Genomic DNA, 14284 nt, shown 5'->3' with positions numbered 1-14284 from the left:
CTACGCCAGTGGCAGGAAACATAGGAGGCATCTTTTGTGTTTTATTTGGTTTACCCTCTTACATGTTTTCTCTATTTCTGTCTGTGTTATTGTGTCTCTCAGACGTAGTTCTCTACTCAAGGTCTCCAATTTGTTTTTTGATAATCCCTCCACATTTTTTGCATATGAGTAAACTCACGTTTTTCTCCTTCAATGTGAAGGGCCTGAACTCCCCTAGGAAGAGATCTGGGGTATTGGGGGTCACTTAGATTAATTAAGCGTGATATCCTGTTTTCACAGGAAACCCACATTCGACATAATCATGTTCTCATGCTGCCTACACAACAATATTCACAGTGGTACCATAGCACATATTCTTCTAAATCAAGGGAGGTTTCAGTTGCTATACATGAAGATGTTTATTTTCGGGTGGTAGATGCACTGATTGACCCTTTGGGGTGATACATTTTCTTGAAGGGCCACGTCACCAACATGAAATTCTCAATTGCAACGTTATATGCTCCTAATGTAGGACAGTTCAAATTCGCTCAATTCCTTTAGAGATGGCCATATTATCTTCGGAGGAGAGCTTAACATTTCCATTGATCATCCGCTGGACCCCACCTCCCCTACTACGTCTATTTCCACTACGGCTGTCCGTAAACTTAAATTTTTGTTGTCCCGTATGGGGTTGGTGGACGCCTGGAGGGTAAAACACCCTGCGGTTAAGGATTTTACTTTTTATTCCCTTCCCCATTGTACATATAATTGACTTGATTACTTGATTGTTTCTTGGGTCTATGCTGTCTAATTTGAAACATGTTGAGATTGGTAACATCACAGTGTCGGATCATGCCCCAGTTTCTCTAGTTCTAGATTTAAACGCCCTTCCTTGTAGGGAATGGGTCTGGAGATTGAATGACACTATAATTGTGCAAGCGGAAGATAGCAATGTGATTGCTTCTAAATTGGAGGAATTTTTCCAGCTTAATGACTCTCCTGAGATCTCTAGACCTATGCTCTTGGAAAATCACAAAGCTTTTGTTCGGGGGAATTTATTGCGTTGGCCTCTAGGCTTAAAAGACAGAGGACGGCAAAAATGAATGGTTGGCTTTCCAACATATCTTACATCGAAACTTCACACAAAAGGACGGGTTCGATTTCGGAGTACAGGGAACTTTGTTCTCTCCGTCAAGAGCTCAAAGATCTTCTTAACTTTAAGTAGGCGAAGTCTCTCCGAATTGCCCATAGTCAAACCTATCTTCATGGGGAAAAGGGTTCCAAATTGATGACTCGATTGATCCTACAAAGACAGTCTCGGACATTCATAGAAGCCATTAAAACTGCTCAGGGAATTAGATACATCTACCCCCTTCATAGCTAAAGCCTTTCAGGCTTTCTACTCATCCCTGTACAACTTGGATGGCTCTTCCGAGGGGATCTCTATTTCACCACAGGACAGGAGAGGGAAGGTGGAGGAATTCTTATCCTCCATTTTCACACATAAATTGTCTGGTCTACATCATTCCCAGCTTTTGTCATCATTCATTGTAGAGGAAGTGGAAAAGACATTAGACTGAATTCCGTCTGGTAAAATTCCGGGACCAGATGGCTTACCCATCTCCTTCTATAAAAAATTTAGACATCCCTTCCCAACCAATCTTTGGAAGCATCTATCACAATACTCCCTAAGGAGGGTAAGGATCTTGAACAATGTGGGAGTTCTAGACCTAGCTCGCTCTTAAACTGATTTAAAATGGTCGGTTAAAATTGTGGCACACCGTATCCGGACGCTTTTGCCCCAACTTGTGGGAGATGAACAGGTGGGTTTTGTAAAGGGCAGAGAGGGTAGACATCATATCATTAGAATCTTACATTCTATCAACCATATGAAACAGCAAAAACGTTCGATGGTCTTACTGGGTACTGATGCCGAAAAGGCCTTTGACAACGGTCTGTTGGGAGTACATGAAGGCCACCTTACTTAAATTTAATTTCCCTCCTCCATTTATTGAGGGTATTTTCTTCTTTTATAGATCACCCTCAGCCAGACTTCAAGTTAATGGTACCTTGTCAGAGCCTTTTGCCATATTTCACCGAACCGGCAGGGTTGTCCCTTGTCACCTTCCTTGTTTGTCCTTATGATGGAAACTCTTCTTCTTAAGTTCATACAAACTGAGGGCATACAGGGGCTGCAATTGGGTAATCATACACATAAATTGGCGGCTTTCGTGGACGATTTGTTACTGATTGTTACGAACCCTGGTGAGGCATTTCCTCTGATATTAGATATATTTAGTCAGTTTGGGCTGATCTCTCATTTTAAAATTAATTATGAAAAGTTGGAAGCCATAGGCATTGCCCTCTCCATGGATCAACTCTCAAAACTTGAAATCATCGCTTCTTTTAAATGGCCCCCTACTGCTATCAAATATTTAGGGGTTATGATCCTGGCTAATACCACTAGAGTTTACTCCCTGAATTTTGCCCCCCTTTTTCCGAAAATGAAAAAATTCCTCTCCCAACTTAGACTTCCCTATTTATCCTGGATAGGCAGAAAGAATCTGTTGGCTACTTATGTGCTCCCTCAGATCCTGTGTAATTTGCAGAGTCTACCCATCGATCTCCCATCCAGTATCTTTTATTACTTTAAAAGTATTTTTATCCAATTCTTATGGAATGGGAAACATCCCATGATAGCATACAGATTTCTTATCCCTAAAAAAGGGATGGGCGGCATGGCATTGCCAGATTTGAGAACTTATTATGAAGCTATCCAACTACTGCATTGGACGCAATTAGCTAATCCTTCACTTAAAACAATCTACCTAAATATTGAGCGGGAGGTCCTCTCGGAAGAGCTGCTACTTTTGTTGTGGGTTAAGCTTCCTCTTCCCCCGAAGGGGATACTGGTCAGTGATTTAACTAGGGGTATGCTAAAACCGTGTCAGTATTCCCCGGCTTTGACCTTGACCACGGGGAAAATCTCTTCTTTGGATCCCCTGGGTGTGTTTCCCATCTATACTGATGGGACAACAGCTATTAACTCCTCGTTATGGCCTTTACTCAATGTTTTGAAAATTAATGATGTTGCTAAATGTTCACCCAACCCAGATTTGATTCTCTTTTGGCGCTGATGCCAGGTACTAGCTGGTCTGCTTCCTCAGTGACTTTCCTCCATACACATGATTTAAATTCAACATGCTGCAAATTTAACACAACCAAACCCTCCCCATACCCGGATCCGACCTGGTTGGAAAACTATACGTCTCATGAACAAATACACAGTAAACAGTGTGGTCCCTGTTCTTCCCAAACCTCTGTCCCTACCTACTTGTACGACCCGACCTAAAGGATAGCGCACAACTGGGCGGCGTTCCCTATACTGGTACAAGTGAAACCGACAAACAGATAAGACAGAGACAGTACGAAATAACCAAGGGTCATCTGGGAAGTACACGGAGGGAGAGGCAGGGCTATTGCAACGCAGACAAGTCCGGCCGCAAAAGGCGGAGTCAGGAAGGCAGGGTCAAACCGGGAGAGTGCGGAAAAAACAAAAGTCAGAAGGCAAAGAAAAGTCAGGAGTCCAGCCGAGGTCAGGTCACAAGAAGTCAAAAAGCAAGTCGCTCAAGGGAGTCTGAAACAAGGGAAATCACCAGGCAAGGAAACACTAATTACAGACAAAAGCCAACTATCCCAGGCTGAACTAAATAAGGAAAGGGTGGAAGCTCAGGAACATCAGCCAGGCTTTGATTGGCCTGACACTCCTGAGCTTCTATTGACTGCAGACTGCCTCAGTCTGCCAGGCCGGGCGACACCCGAGAGAGTAACTCTCGATGTCCTGGAGACCGAGGGAGCCGCAGGCAGAGAGTACGTGACAATACGATTTTACTTTCAATACCTTCTAAACCATTATCCACCATATATAAGGGTCTCCTTCATTATCTTACCCCACTAAATCCCCCCTTCTTAGTGGAATGGGAGAGGGAATTGGGGGTTACATTGTCTGAGGAGGAGGTGTTTCTTGTTTTGTCTCGTAGCCATGGTTCTTCTCGCTGTGTGAAATACCAGGAAAATTCTTATAAACTAGTCACGCAATGGTATCGCACTCCGGTTTATCTTCATAAGTTGCACCTTACACACACAAATTTGTGTTGGAGATGTGGCCATGCTGCGGGGTTTCTCTCACATATTTGGTGGTCCTGCTCTAGGATTGTAAACTTCTGGACTCAGGTTGAAAGGGCCATTAAGGATGTTACGGGTAAGGAAATACGACCTGATCCCAAACTGATACTGTTGTGGTTACCTACATCTGATTTTACTCCGTCAAAAAGGGATTTGATCATATTTGTGATTGCCACAACGAAAATGTTGATTTCATTGAGGTGAAGAGATACTGACCCATACATTGAGCAATGCTGGGCCAAGATGCATCAAATCCATAGGAGGAACTAGTTGGATGGAATACTTTCACAAGAGATTCTTTCTTTCGAACTTGGCAACCTTGGAAAGACTTTCTATCACGATGATGGAGATTGGGGGTATTATATCTTTATACCTTTTCATTTCTTTTATTTTCTTTCCTTGAGTTTGATGATGAGCTTTACCATTGTGAGAAATTATTATTATTATTTATGTATTCTTTTCGTGACAATTTTGAGTATTGGTTCATATATGCTCCCGAATATACTTTGGAGACTGATAATCTTCCTATTATTTCCTTCTATTTCTGACAGATTACAAAGGACTGTAGTTATGCTGTTGTATGTCATTGTTTTGTATGTTTTTATGTTCTATGTGAGTTCCTTGGTATATGTAGGTCCTAATATTCTGATTTTCTTGGACTTTCCATTGTACTGGTAATTTGATATGAATGTATGATATTATATTGCTTGTATGGGTCCTAATCTATGTATATTTATGTGCTTTCTTACAAAAATTTTTTGGGGGAGATTGACTATAACTATGTTAGATGGAACTTGTCATTGTCTGTTTACTGTTTTCAAAATTAATAAACATAGAATTTACCAAAAAAATAAAAAACAGAAACCTAGCGAACGGAGACAAACGGAAAGTAACTGAAACAAAAGGATTACCATTGAAATCAATGGTAATTCTAATGGAACCATTGCTTTCCGTTTAATCTTTCCATCCTTTCTTCCTCCTGCGGAAGAGAGGTAAACGTATACTAACGGTACTGTGAACTTAACCACATTAATTATATCTGGGTAGTTCCATAATAACTAATTTTTTTGTGGTCTCATCTGTTAGCTGTAGTAGCCACTTTTCTGTTAATTCCATTATGTTTGGAAACTTAGAACAAACCCATACTTTTTTATTGTTTTTGCCTCAATGTATTTCCATGCAAAGGCATTCCACATTTTTATTTCTCTCACAAGTATCATCTTATAAGGTTGACTTTAAACAAGGTCCAAACAAACCCCTCTCATTTTCTACATTTTCTTTCTAAACATACTGAAGCCCTATAAATGGGGAAAGACCAAGCTAGATATATTTTTTTATTTTTTGTGGCGGGAGGGGCATCTAAATATGTACTTCAATGCCAGAAGACTTCTTTTAAAGTGTACGTTTCATGCTCCCTGTTTGTCTAACCTGTCAACAATATCGAACAGTACTTACGTATTGGGTTTATAGCTATTTATATGCTACAAAAACAAACAAACTGTATTTTTCTGTGTTTTTTTGGGATAAGGGTGTGGAAGGGGTCTCATTTCTCAAATAAATAAAATGGGAATGGTTGGTGATATTAACATCCTGTTTGTGGCACATTAGTATATGGGAGGGGGGGAACTTTTCAAGCTGGGTGTTGACAATGGCGGCCATTTTGAAGTCAGCCATTTTGTATCCAACTTTAGTTTTTTCAATGGGAAGAGGGTCATGTGACACATCAAACTTATTGAGAATTTCACAAGAAAAACAATGGTGTGCTTGGTTTTAACGTTACTTTATTCTTTCATGAGTTATTTACAAGTTTCTGACCACTTATAAAATGTGTTTAAAGTGCTGCCCATTGTGTTGGATTGTCAATGCAACCCTCTTCTCCCACTCTTCACACACTGATAGCAACACCGCAGAAGAAATGCTAGCACAGGCTTCCAGTATCCGTAGTTTCAGTTGCTGCACATCTCGTATCTTCACAGCATAGACAATTGCCTTCAGATGACCCCAAAGATAAAAGTCTAAGGGGGTCAGATCGGGAGGCATTTCTTCTGCGGTGTTGCTATCAGTGTGTGAAGAGTGGGAGAAGAGGGTTGCATTGACAATCCAACACAATGGGCAGCACTTTGAACACATTTTATAAGTGGTCAGAAACTTGTAAATAACTCATGAAAGAATAAAGTAACGTTAAAACCAAGCACACCATTGTTTTTCTTGTGAAATTCTCGATAAGTTTGATGTGTCACATGACCCTCTTCCCATTGAAAAACCTAAAGTTGGATACAAAATGGCCGACTTCAAAATGGCCGCCATGGTCAACACCCAGCTTGAAAAGTTTCCCCCCTCCCATATACTAATGTGCCACAAACAGGAAGTTAATATCACCAACCATTCCCATTTTATTTAGGTGTATCCATATAAATGGCCCACCCTGTAGATATAGATATATATAGATATATATTTTCACTAAACAACACAAAATAAAACATAAGTAAAAAAAATAGCCAAAGTGAAAAACGTTGACAAAACGACGGCAGATATCAGCAATGTAGCAGGAAGTAGGGATCACCAGCCTTTGATATGTAGGTTACGTGATTGCACATAGGCAATAATGTACAGGGGGCTATATAAAAAGGGTATGACACATTTGTAGGGACTCAATTGTAATCAATTTGTTATTAGGCTTTGCGTGGACCCTCCTGCTCTCAGGAGACTCCAGTTTCCTTTCATTTCTGTTTCCCAGCAGATTGACAAGTATATAAGAAAAGCTGTACTGCTCAAGCCTGAGGAGAGGAGGAAACGTTCAGCTGATCTGGGGAGTTTCGCTTAGTATATATTTATCCCTCCCTTCTCCATTTCATGGAATCAGGATCCGGGAACACAGGGGGCTTATGGGATGCCTTATAAAGACCTGTCACTGGTGAAGGGAGAGGCAAAGGGATATTAGAGACAAGCTAAGAGAATGAGCCAGACAACAGGAAGAAAATAAGGAGTCATTTCACGGAAAAGCTGGCCACCAGTACGCTTATTGAGAGAAATGAAAGGGAGAATAGATCGATCAGAGGGTGAGAATTAGAACGGAGGGGACTAGTGCTAGGCTGCTCATCTCCTCTCCATCACACACAAGCATTAGCAGTATCCAAGCCTATCGACTCCGCAATCTGCTCAGGAAATATGCTGCCTGGCCCCGGAGATGAAGCTGAGGGAGGACCCAAGAGCAGCCATGTCCCTTCTCAAAGCCCTGGAGAAAAGCAGAAATGGGAAGAAGCCAAAGCATTCTACGAAAATCTAACCCCAACCAAGAAGCCAAAATCGGTATGTGCTATGCTATGTAAAGACAAAATTATAACATTGATTCCACACCTAAACAAGACAGAATGCTGTTGTGACAATTGGGAAACTTGTTTGGCTAGGCCACCTAAATACACTACATGGCGTGGACACAGAGTCTTACTCTATTCATCTGATCATCTGTCAGTCACTCTTCATGTTCTATTTTTGTCTGCAATAGTCAGTAGGGATGCGGTTAAATTCTACTAGGAGAGATATGCTGGGGTATGTGTTGTCTATGCAGTGTGACTGGGGACAGAAGCTGATGTCTTTAGTTCTCATGAAGGTGATTGCTTGTGCAAAAAGCTTTGTGACTGACCTTCGGCTGTGGGATCAGCAGCGTATATGGACAGGGAATCCAGCCAAGGTCGCTGACCTATGACCCTATTCCAAAAGAAAAAAGGTCATGGAGCTATATATACATAGATCTAGTGCCTTTGTACATGAGTGTATGCGAATATAAACACATCTACACTAATGCACGTGATAGCAGGTACTTTACATTAGAAGACATCTGTTGATCAGTCTTTCCTATAAGCATCTCTCACCCACTACCTGTGACTGTTGTATCTTTACCTAGAATGTAGACTGAAAAATGAGCAAGAGATGGGGGAGCCATATAATTTGTACAAATCATTGATCTGCTAAATATTCATAGAAAATCACTATTACAGTATAGGATATATTGAAGGTCAGACTATATCTATCATGAGAACAGATGAACCTCAAGAGTATTTGGGCCTTATACATGAGAATTATTGGATACGAAACATGATGAAATTGTCAACCAAGAAAAAAAAAAATATATATATATATATATTTTTTAAAAAGACACTAAGAGGACAGTATATAAGCAAAGGTAGATTCAAATGTGAAGAAAAATGACAGGTATTCTTTAAAGATGGCAAAACGGTGTACCTGCAAAATCTACCTACCTATCCTTAATAGCTTGAGAGCAGCGAGATTTAACTTTTATCACCAAATACTACAAAATTTTGATTATAAGGTCAACATTTTTAGCGTAATAAAAGGCTCTTTTTACACCGCCACTAAAATGTTGCACTCTATTCTAATAGAACATAAGCGTGTAGATGATTTTTTTGCATAGTATGACATTTAAAGGAATTATTTAATGTATTTTGTTTTAGTTTTATTAATTAGATTTAAATATGTAGAAGAGAAATGCTTGTTTTTATTATTTTTAAAGGTTGTGGTAATTTATTTTTAATTTTTAAAGACTTACTTTAGGCTGCATATCAGATTCACAGACTTCCTGTATAGACCAGGGGTGCACCCTCTGCAACCTACCATGCTATTTTGTATGGCCCCCAATCATCAGGACACAGACATGCTTGTTTGTGCCTCTATTGTTCAGAAAGACAGATCTGTCAGAGGACAGCCACATCCTTGCAAAGAACTGAGTGCTGTCTTGTCTTCCTTACTCTAATCATAGATATCAGTGCAGGTTTTGTAAGGTACATGTGAGTGCCCCCTGTGGGCTGCTCACATGTATCTACCATGTCAGAGAGAGGACTAGCAGCACGCAGCATAGGAGCAGGGCAGGCAAGTGGTAATGGTGCAGTGTGGATGGCACTAATGAGGTGCACTGTGTGGCTATATGAGTTTTACATTAAACAGCAATTCAGGCAAAACTGTTACTGTGTTTTGTCTAGTGCAGGCCTCATATTTTCTCTATGGTTCTCTTTGCTGTGTCATGCACTGCCACCTTAGGCCTTCCACTAGGCATAACAGTTCATCAGTTTTATCCAGGGTGATAAATTCATAGTATTATTGCAGCCCTTTGGAGTGGTACAATCTGACAAGGTGGCCCTTAGACCAGAAAAGGTTGTGTACACCTGTTATAGACAGTACAGCAGAGTGAGTGAGCTTTATGGTAGTTGAGATGAATGAGATTAAGTATGAGCACAGGCCTCTCACAGAACCAGGTAGTTGCATACAGTGCATTATCTGTGTGTATCGTGTTAATATACTGTCTTATTTAGCTTCCCAGGAGTACAATAAAGCCATTCTTAAGAGGTCCACCCTCTAAGAATGAGATGGCTCTTCTCATGGTGTCCAAGGCTATATAGCAAAGCTGACAAATGAGCTGCGGAAGTCAGGATATGTCATCCTATTATGTGTGCTCCAATGGCCAGTGTGAATAGAGTATTATTGCAGGATAAATAAATAGATAAAAGTAGAGAACAACAACATTTTTAAAATATAATAAAAAAACCTGATTGGGATGATAAAATGTTTTGTGATGATACATTTCCTTTAAATTAGCAATGCCATTAATAATAAGCTACATAACAATTTTATTTGCCTAAAATAGTGTATGATTTTTTAGCTGTAATGTGAATAGCTCCCAAAGATCACCATACATATGAGATGGCTGTTAGCTGTCAGCTATCTACCACAACTTCCCCAATTCGAGAGAATGTTCACTTTCCCCATGTTTTCCATTCAGACCAGCTCAGAATGAAGGCTTCTTCAAGCTATAACACGCCTCTATGCCTTTACACTACTGAAAAAGTTGAAAATTTAGGTGCATAGGTGTTTTGCGCAAAAATGTGTTACTTTTTTTAATTATACACTGCATGAGTCATTAAAAAAATAAAAAAAAAGGAGGAGGAGTATGGCTTAACAAAAGGGGACTGGGCCTCCGCAGCCTGACAGATTTACTATAATTTACTCCAGTAATGTGCCTAAATTATAACAGAAATCCACAGCAGTTCGGAGCTGCTGTAGATTTCACTCTCAGTCACATGGAGAGTACAAGGCGTGCACCTCTTAAAAGGTTAAGGTCTCAGATATTTATGGCATAGCCACAGGAATGGCCATAAATGACTGATAGATCTGGGTCCGAGTTCTGGAACCCGCACCTATATCGAAAACAGGGGTCACTTCTCAACTAAGTGGTTACCTCTCCACTTAGTCTCCACCTGGAGTTGTTGTCCCACATTCTCGATATAGGTGCGGGTCTCATAGCTGGGACTTGCATCTATCAGACATACTGTGGATATGCCATAAATGTCTAAGATGGCAGTAACCGTATAATAATTTAATCTCATCTTACTCCTACAGTTTTCTAACTAAGACTGGCATGTGAAAACGCCAGCCTTAGTATATCTGGTCCAATGTGCTTTATGTATGTAACCTATAACTACCAGAATGGTCTAATTAGGCCTAATAATGACATTAACCAGCAACATGGCCTTATTTATAATGGTGTAAAACGTGACATCTTGAAGCAGGTTAACGAAAGTTAACAAAAATAAAACCCATTTGTGTATACAAATATTACCACTCCAATGTAAAAAAATGGCCAACTTCTAATGGAAATATTAAAGGAGTCCATATGTTGTGACCATGACAGGCAGTAATAAATCATCACATATATGTCCAAAAATTATCATACACCACAATCTAAACTGCTCAGATCATGACAGCTAATCTAATTCAGCAGTGCTCTGATGTATCTGAGCGTGAAAGACTAATCTTATAAATTGGGAGAGCTATGCTTCTACAGGGGGTGGAAAAGAGGGGGAGGAGACACAGAGAGAAACGAGAGATAAGATGGAGCAAGAGAGAGGATGGGAGGAGACACAGAGAGACAAGACAGAGAGAGAGAGTGAAGATGAAGCAAGAGAGAGGATGGGAGGAGACACATAGGGAGAGGGAGGGAAGGAGAGAGAGAAGATGGAGCAAGAGAAAGGATGGGAGAAGACACAGAGAGACAAGACAGAGAGAGGGAAGATGGAGCAAGAGAGAGGATGGGAGGAGACAGAGACAAGACGGAGAGAGAGAAGATGGAGCAAGAGAGAGCATGGGAGGAGACACAGAGAGGCGAGAGAGGGAGAGAGAGGGAAGATGGAGCAAGAGAGAGGATGGGAGGAGACCCAGAGAGACGAGAGAGAGAAGATGGAGCAAGAGAGAGGATTGAAGGAGACACAGAGACAAGACAGAGAGAGAGAGAAGATGGAGCAAGAGAGAGGATGGGAGGAGACACAAAGAGACAACAGAGAGAGAAGATGGGAGGAGATACAGAGAGGCAAAAAGGGAGAGAGAGAGAGAAGAGGGTTGAAGAGAGGATGGGAGAAGCTAAAGAGAGAGAAAGATGGGAGAGGTGAGGGAGAAGCGAGAGAGAAAGAGGGGAGGTGACTAAAAGAGGAGGAGTAGAAAGAGACAGACAAGGGATGATAGAAGGGGGAAAAAGAGGTGGTGGGACAAAGGAAGGGAGGAAAGAAAGAGAGGGAGAAGAGAGTATATGAGTGAACTGTAATGCAGCATATTCCCACCTAGAAATTGACCAAACACAAAATTAGTACACAAAAGTGTCAATGAGGCCTAAAGGTTAGGACTACACAGTGAATTTTTCATGCTCTGCAACGCCAAAACAAAACATGTTGGAAATGTCTGCACTGATCACAAGCTGCCGTCTTTTCTCTACTTAGAGAACAATAGAGATTGTATGTGACTTGCATTAAGGGTACAATTGCATCATGCATGTCATTTTAATAATACTTTTAAGAAAAAAAATTGCATGTGGCTTGCACTTTTTTGAGTCTGAAATTGGAAAAACATAAAGGGAGATGACCCAAAAAACTTGCATGGTTGAAATAATATGTTAGGTTATTTTTACACCGGCTAATATCGGCTGGAAAAACGAGCACTGATCAACGAGACAGCTGGTTGATCAGCTCTCATTTGCCCCTTTCACAAGGATCTGTGATCAGTCCCCATACATTTCTATCATGTCGGCAACAGGCCTCCCTGTTTGCACCGGGAGTTGTGCTGCCGACAATGATAATATTTCTTGCTGCATAAACAGTACACTCAGTCGAGGAAAGACCGTTTGCTAGTTTATCGGCTGATTGTTGCCCTGTTTACACAGGGCAATGGTCTAGAACAAGCGTTCATATGAACGATCGTTTGCCCGATCATTGGTCCGTGTAAAAGGGCCTTAAAGGGGCTGTCCATGACCGGACAACTGCTGACCTATCCAGCCAGACCCCACACGATCAGCTGCTCCGCCTGCCTCCGGGCACTGGACGTCAATGCCAGAAGCAGATGGCTCCAGTCACGGAATAGTGGCCGAGCTGCAGTACCACACCTCTGCACCTATTCAAGTGCTGCTATGCAGTGGTCGGAGCCATCTGCTTCCGGCTCCAACTACCCTTCAAAACCCTTCAAAACATCCGGCGCCCGGAGGCAACTGACCCCCACTGATCATATACTGATGACCTGTCCTATCGTGGACAACCGCTTTAAGATTGCATGCAATTTGAGTCATGCAACTTTTTCCAATTTGATTAAAATAGTTGCAATGTGAACCTAGCCCTCTAATCCATTTATACAATTTAACAAATATACAGATAACTCTAAAACAAAAATTGGATCAGGTCAAACAAACTGTAGAAGGTCAGAAAAATCCATGGTAATTTTCAGCTTATCTGCAATGAGTAAATTAAACTCAATTATCTGAGCATAATAAGGTTTCATCACTGCATATTCTGTTGAATAAAAGAAAGAAAGACCGCAGCACTCAAGTATCCAAAGGTATTGGTCTTTATTCACCAAGCAATAAAAACCTGCAACGTTTCAACCCATTTTGGGTCTTTCTCAAGTGAATGCTTGAGAAAGACCCAACAGGGGTTGAAACGTTGCAGTTTTTATTGCTTGGTGAATAAAGACCAATACCTCTGGATACTTGAGTGCTGCAGTCTTTCTTTCTTTTATTCTATGCAAGTTGTCCCTCTGGACCTGGGACATTTGTGCTGCGTGCACCATCCCTCGCTGGGATACTTTGCCTTTCTCCTCTGGATATTTGTCTGGTAGTGCCGCTGACTTCCCTTTTACACTGCATATTCTGTTGGCCACCTTCCATGTGCTGTCAATTACCTGAAACGCTTCCTGTACCTGTGACCACACAGTCTACACATGTAATAGCTGTAAGAGACGGCTTTCTCTCATAAAAACAATGCGATATGTATCAAACAAAAATTGCACAAAATGTAGTCTACCCCACGTTCTTTCCCAGAAAGAGGGCCCTCAACATTCCTTAATTCCTGAACCTGAAGGCCCACCATGTCAAGGCTTATTGCCCCTGCCCTCACCAAGCTGAGGGACGTCCGCTCTTCCCTGGCATCTGCCTAGGCTGCCACACAAGCATCTCTACGGCTCAACAGTAAGTGGCTCTACCAGAAGGGGGAGCTAGCTGTTGTATAGTGTGATGGAACTTATGGCTACAACACCCTGAATTGTTAGAAAGAATAACCCATAAGGGCGCCGCACCCCAAAAATCCTAGTGACAAACACATGAGGAAAGAAAAAAATTTAATTAATGAATATTGGCACGAGTTACTGAAGGAATTATTAGGAGTTATACAAATTGTTCTAATTTACGCCTAGCCATGTTGCTATCGCACAATGTTCTTAGAGAAGATGGTTATTCTCTAATGTATACCAAATTCCGTTGAGTAAAGCGCATTTGCATTTTCTACCTTCAGCCAAAGCCAGACAATGCAATCACCATTGCTGTTTCTTCACGGGCCCTTTTCCGTATGGAAGAAGAGGAGAAAGTTTTCCAGGAAAAGGGACTAGAAGAATATGTTAAATATCAACTGGAGCATGAGAATGAGCCATTTAAACCAGGGGCAGCATTTCCCTTTGTTAAGGTAAGCCTCAAAGAATATATCCATTGACAATAATCTAATTATATTGTTTACTTATGGAATATTAAATGATAGTAATACTTGAGTTGAGCACACAGAGAAAATTTCCAACTTTTTAG

General features: G+C 41.1%; 1 protein-coding gene across 1 annotated transcript in view; it reads left to right on the top strand.

Moving 5' to 3' along the window:
- The first annotated feature begins 6925 nt into the window (after positions 1 to 6925).
- The window catches only part of NT5C1A (5'-nucleotidase, cytosolic IA), a 55359-nt gene continuing 48000 nt past the window's right edge, over positions 6926 to 14284 (top strand). The window contains exons 1-2 of the mRNA XM_075853053.1: positions 6926 to 7473; positions 14001 to 14168. Coding sequence (XP_075709168.1) covers positions 7333 to 7473; positions 14001 to 14168 — 309 coding nt within the window. The 5' untranslated portion in view covers positions 6926 to 7332. The remainder of the gene's footprint in view (positions 7474 to 14000; positions 14169 to 14284) is intronic.

The sequence above is a fragment of the Rhinoderma darwinii genome, chromosome 2 (genome assembly GCF_050947455.1).
Source record: "Rhinoderma darwinii isolate aRhiDar2 chromosome 2, aRhiDar2.hap1, whole genome shotgun sequence".
In the NCBI taxonomy this organism is placed as follows: Eukaryota; Metazoa; Chordata; class Amphibia; order Anura; family Rhinodermatidae; genus Rhinoderma; species Rhinoderma darwinii.
The sequence above is the reverse complement of the archived record's forward strand: the minus strand, read 5'-3'. Positions and strand labels throughout refer to the sequence as shown.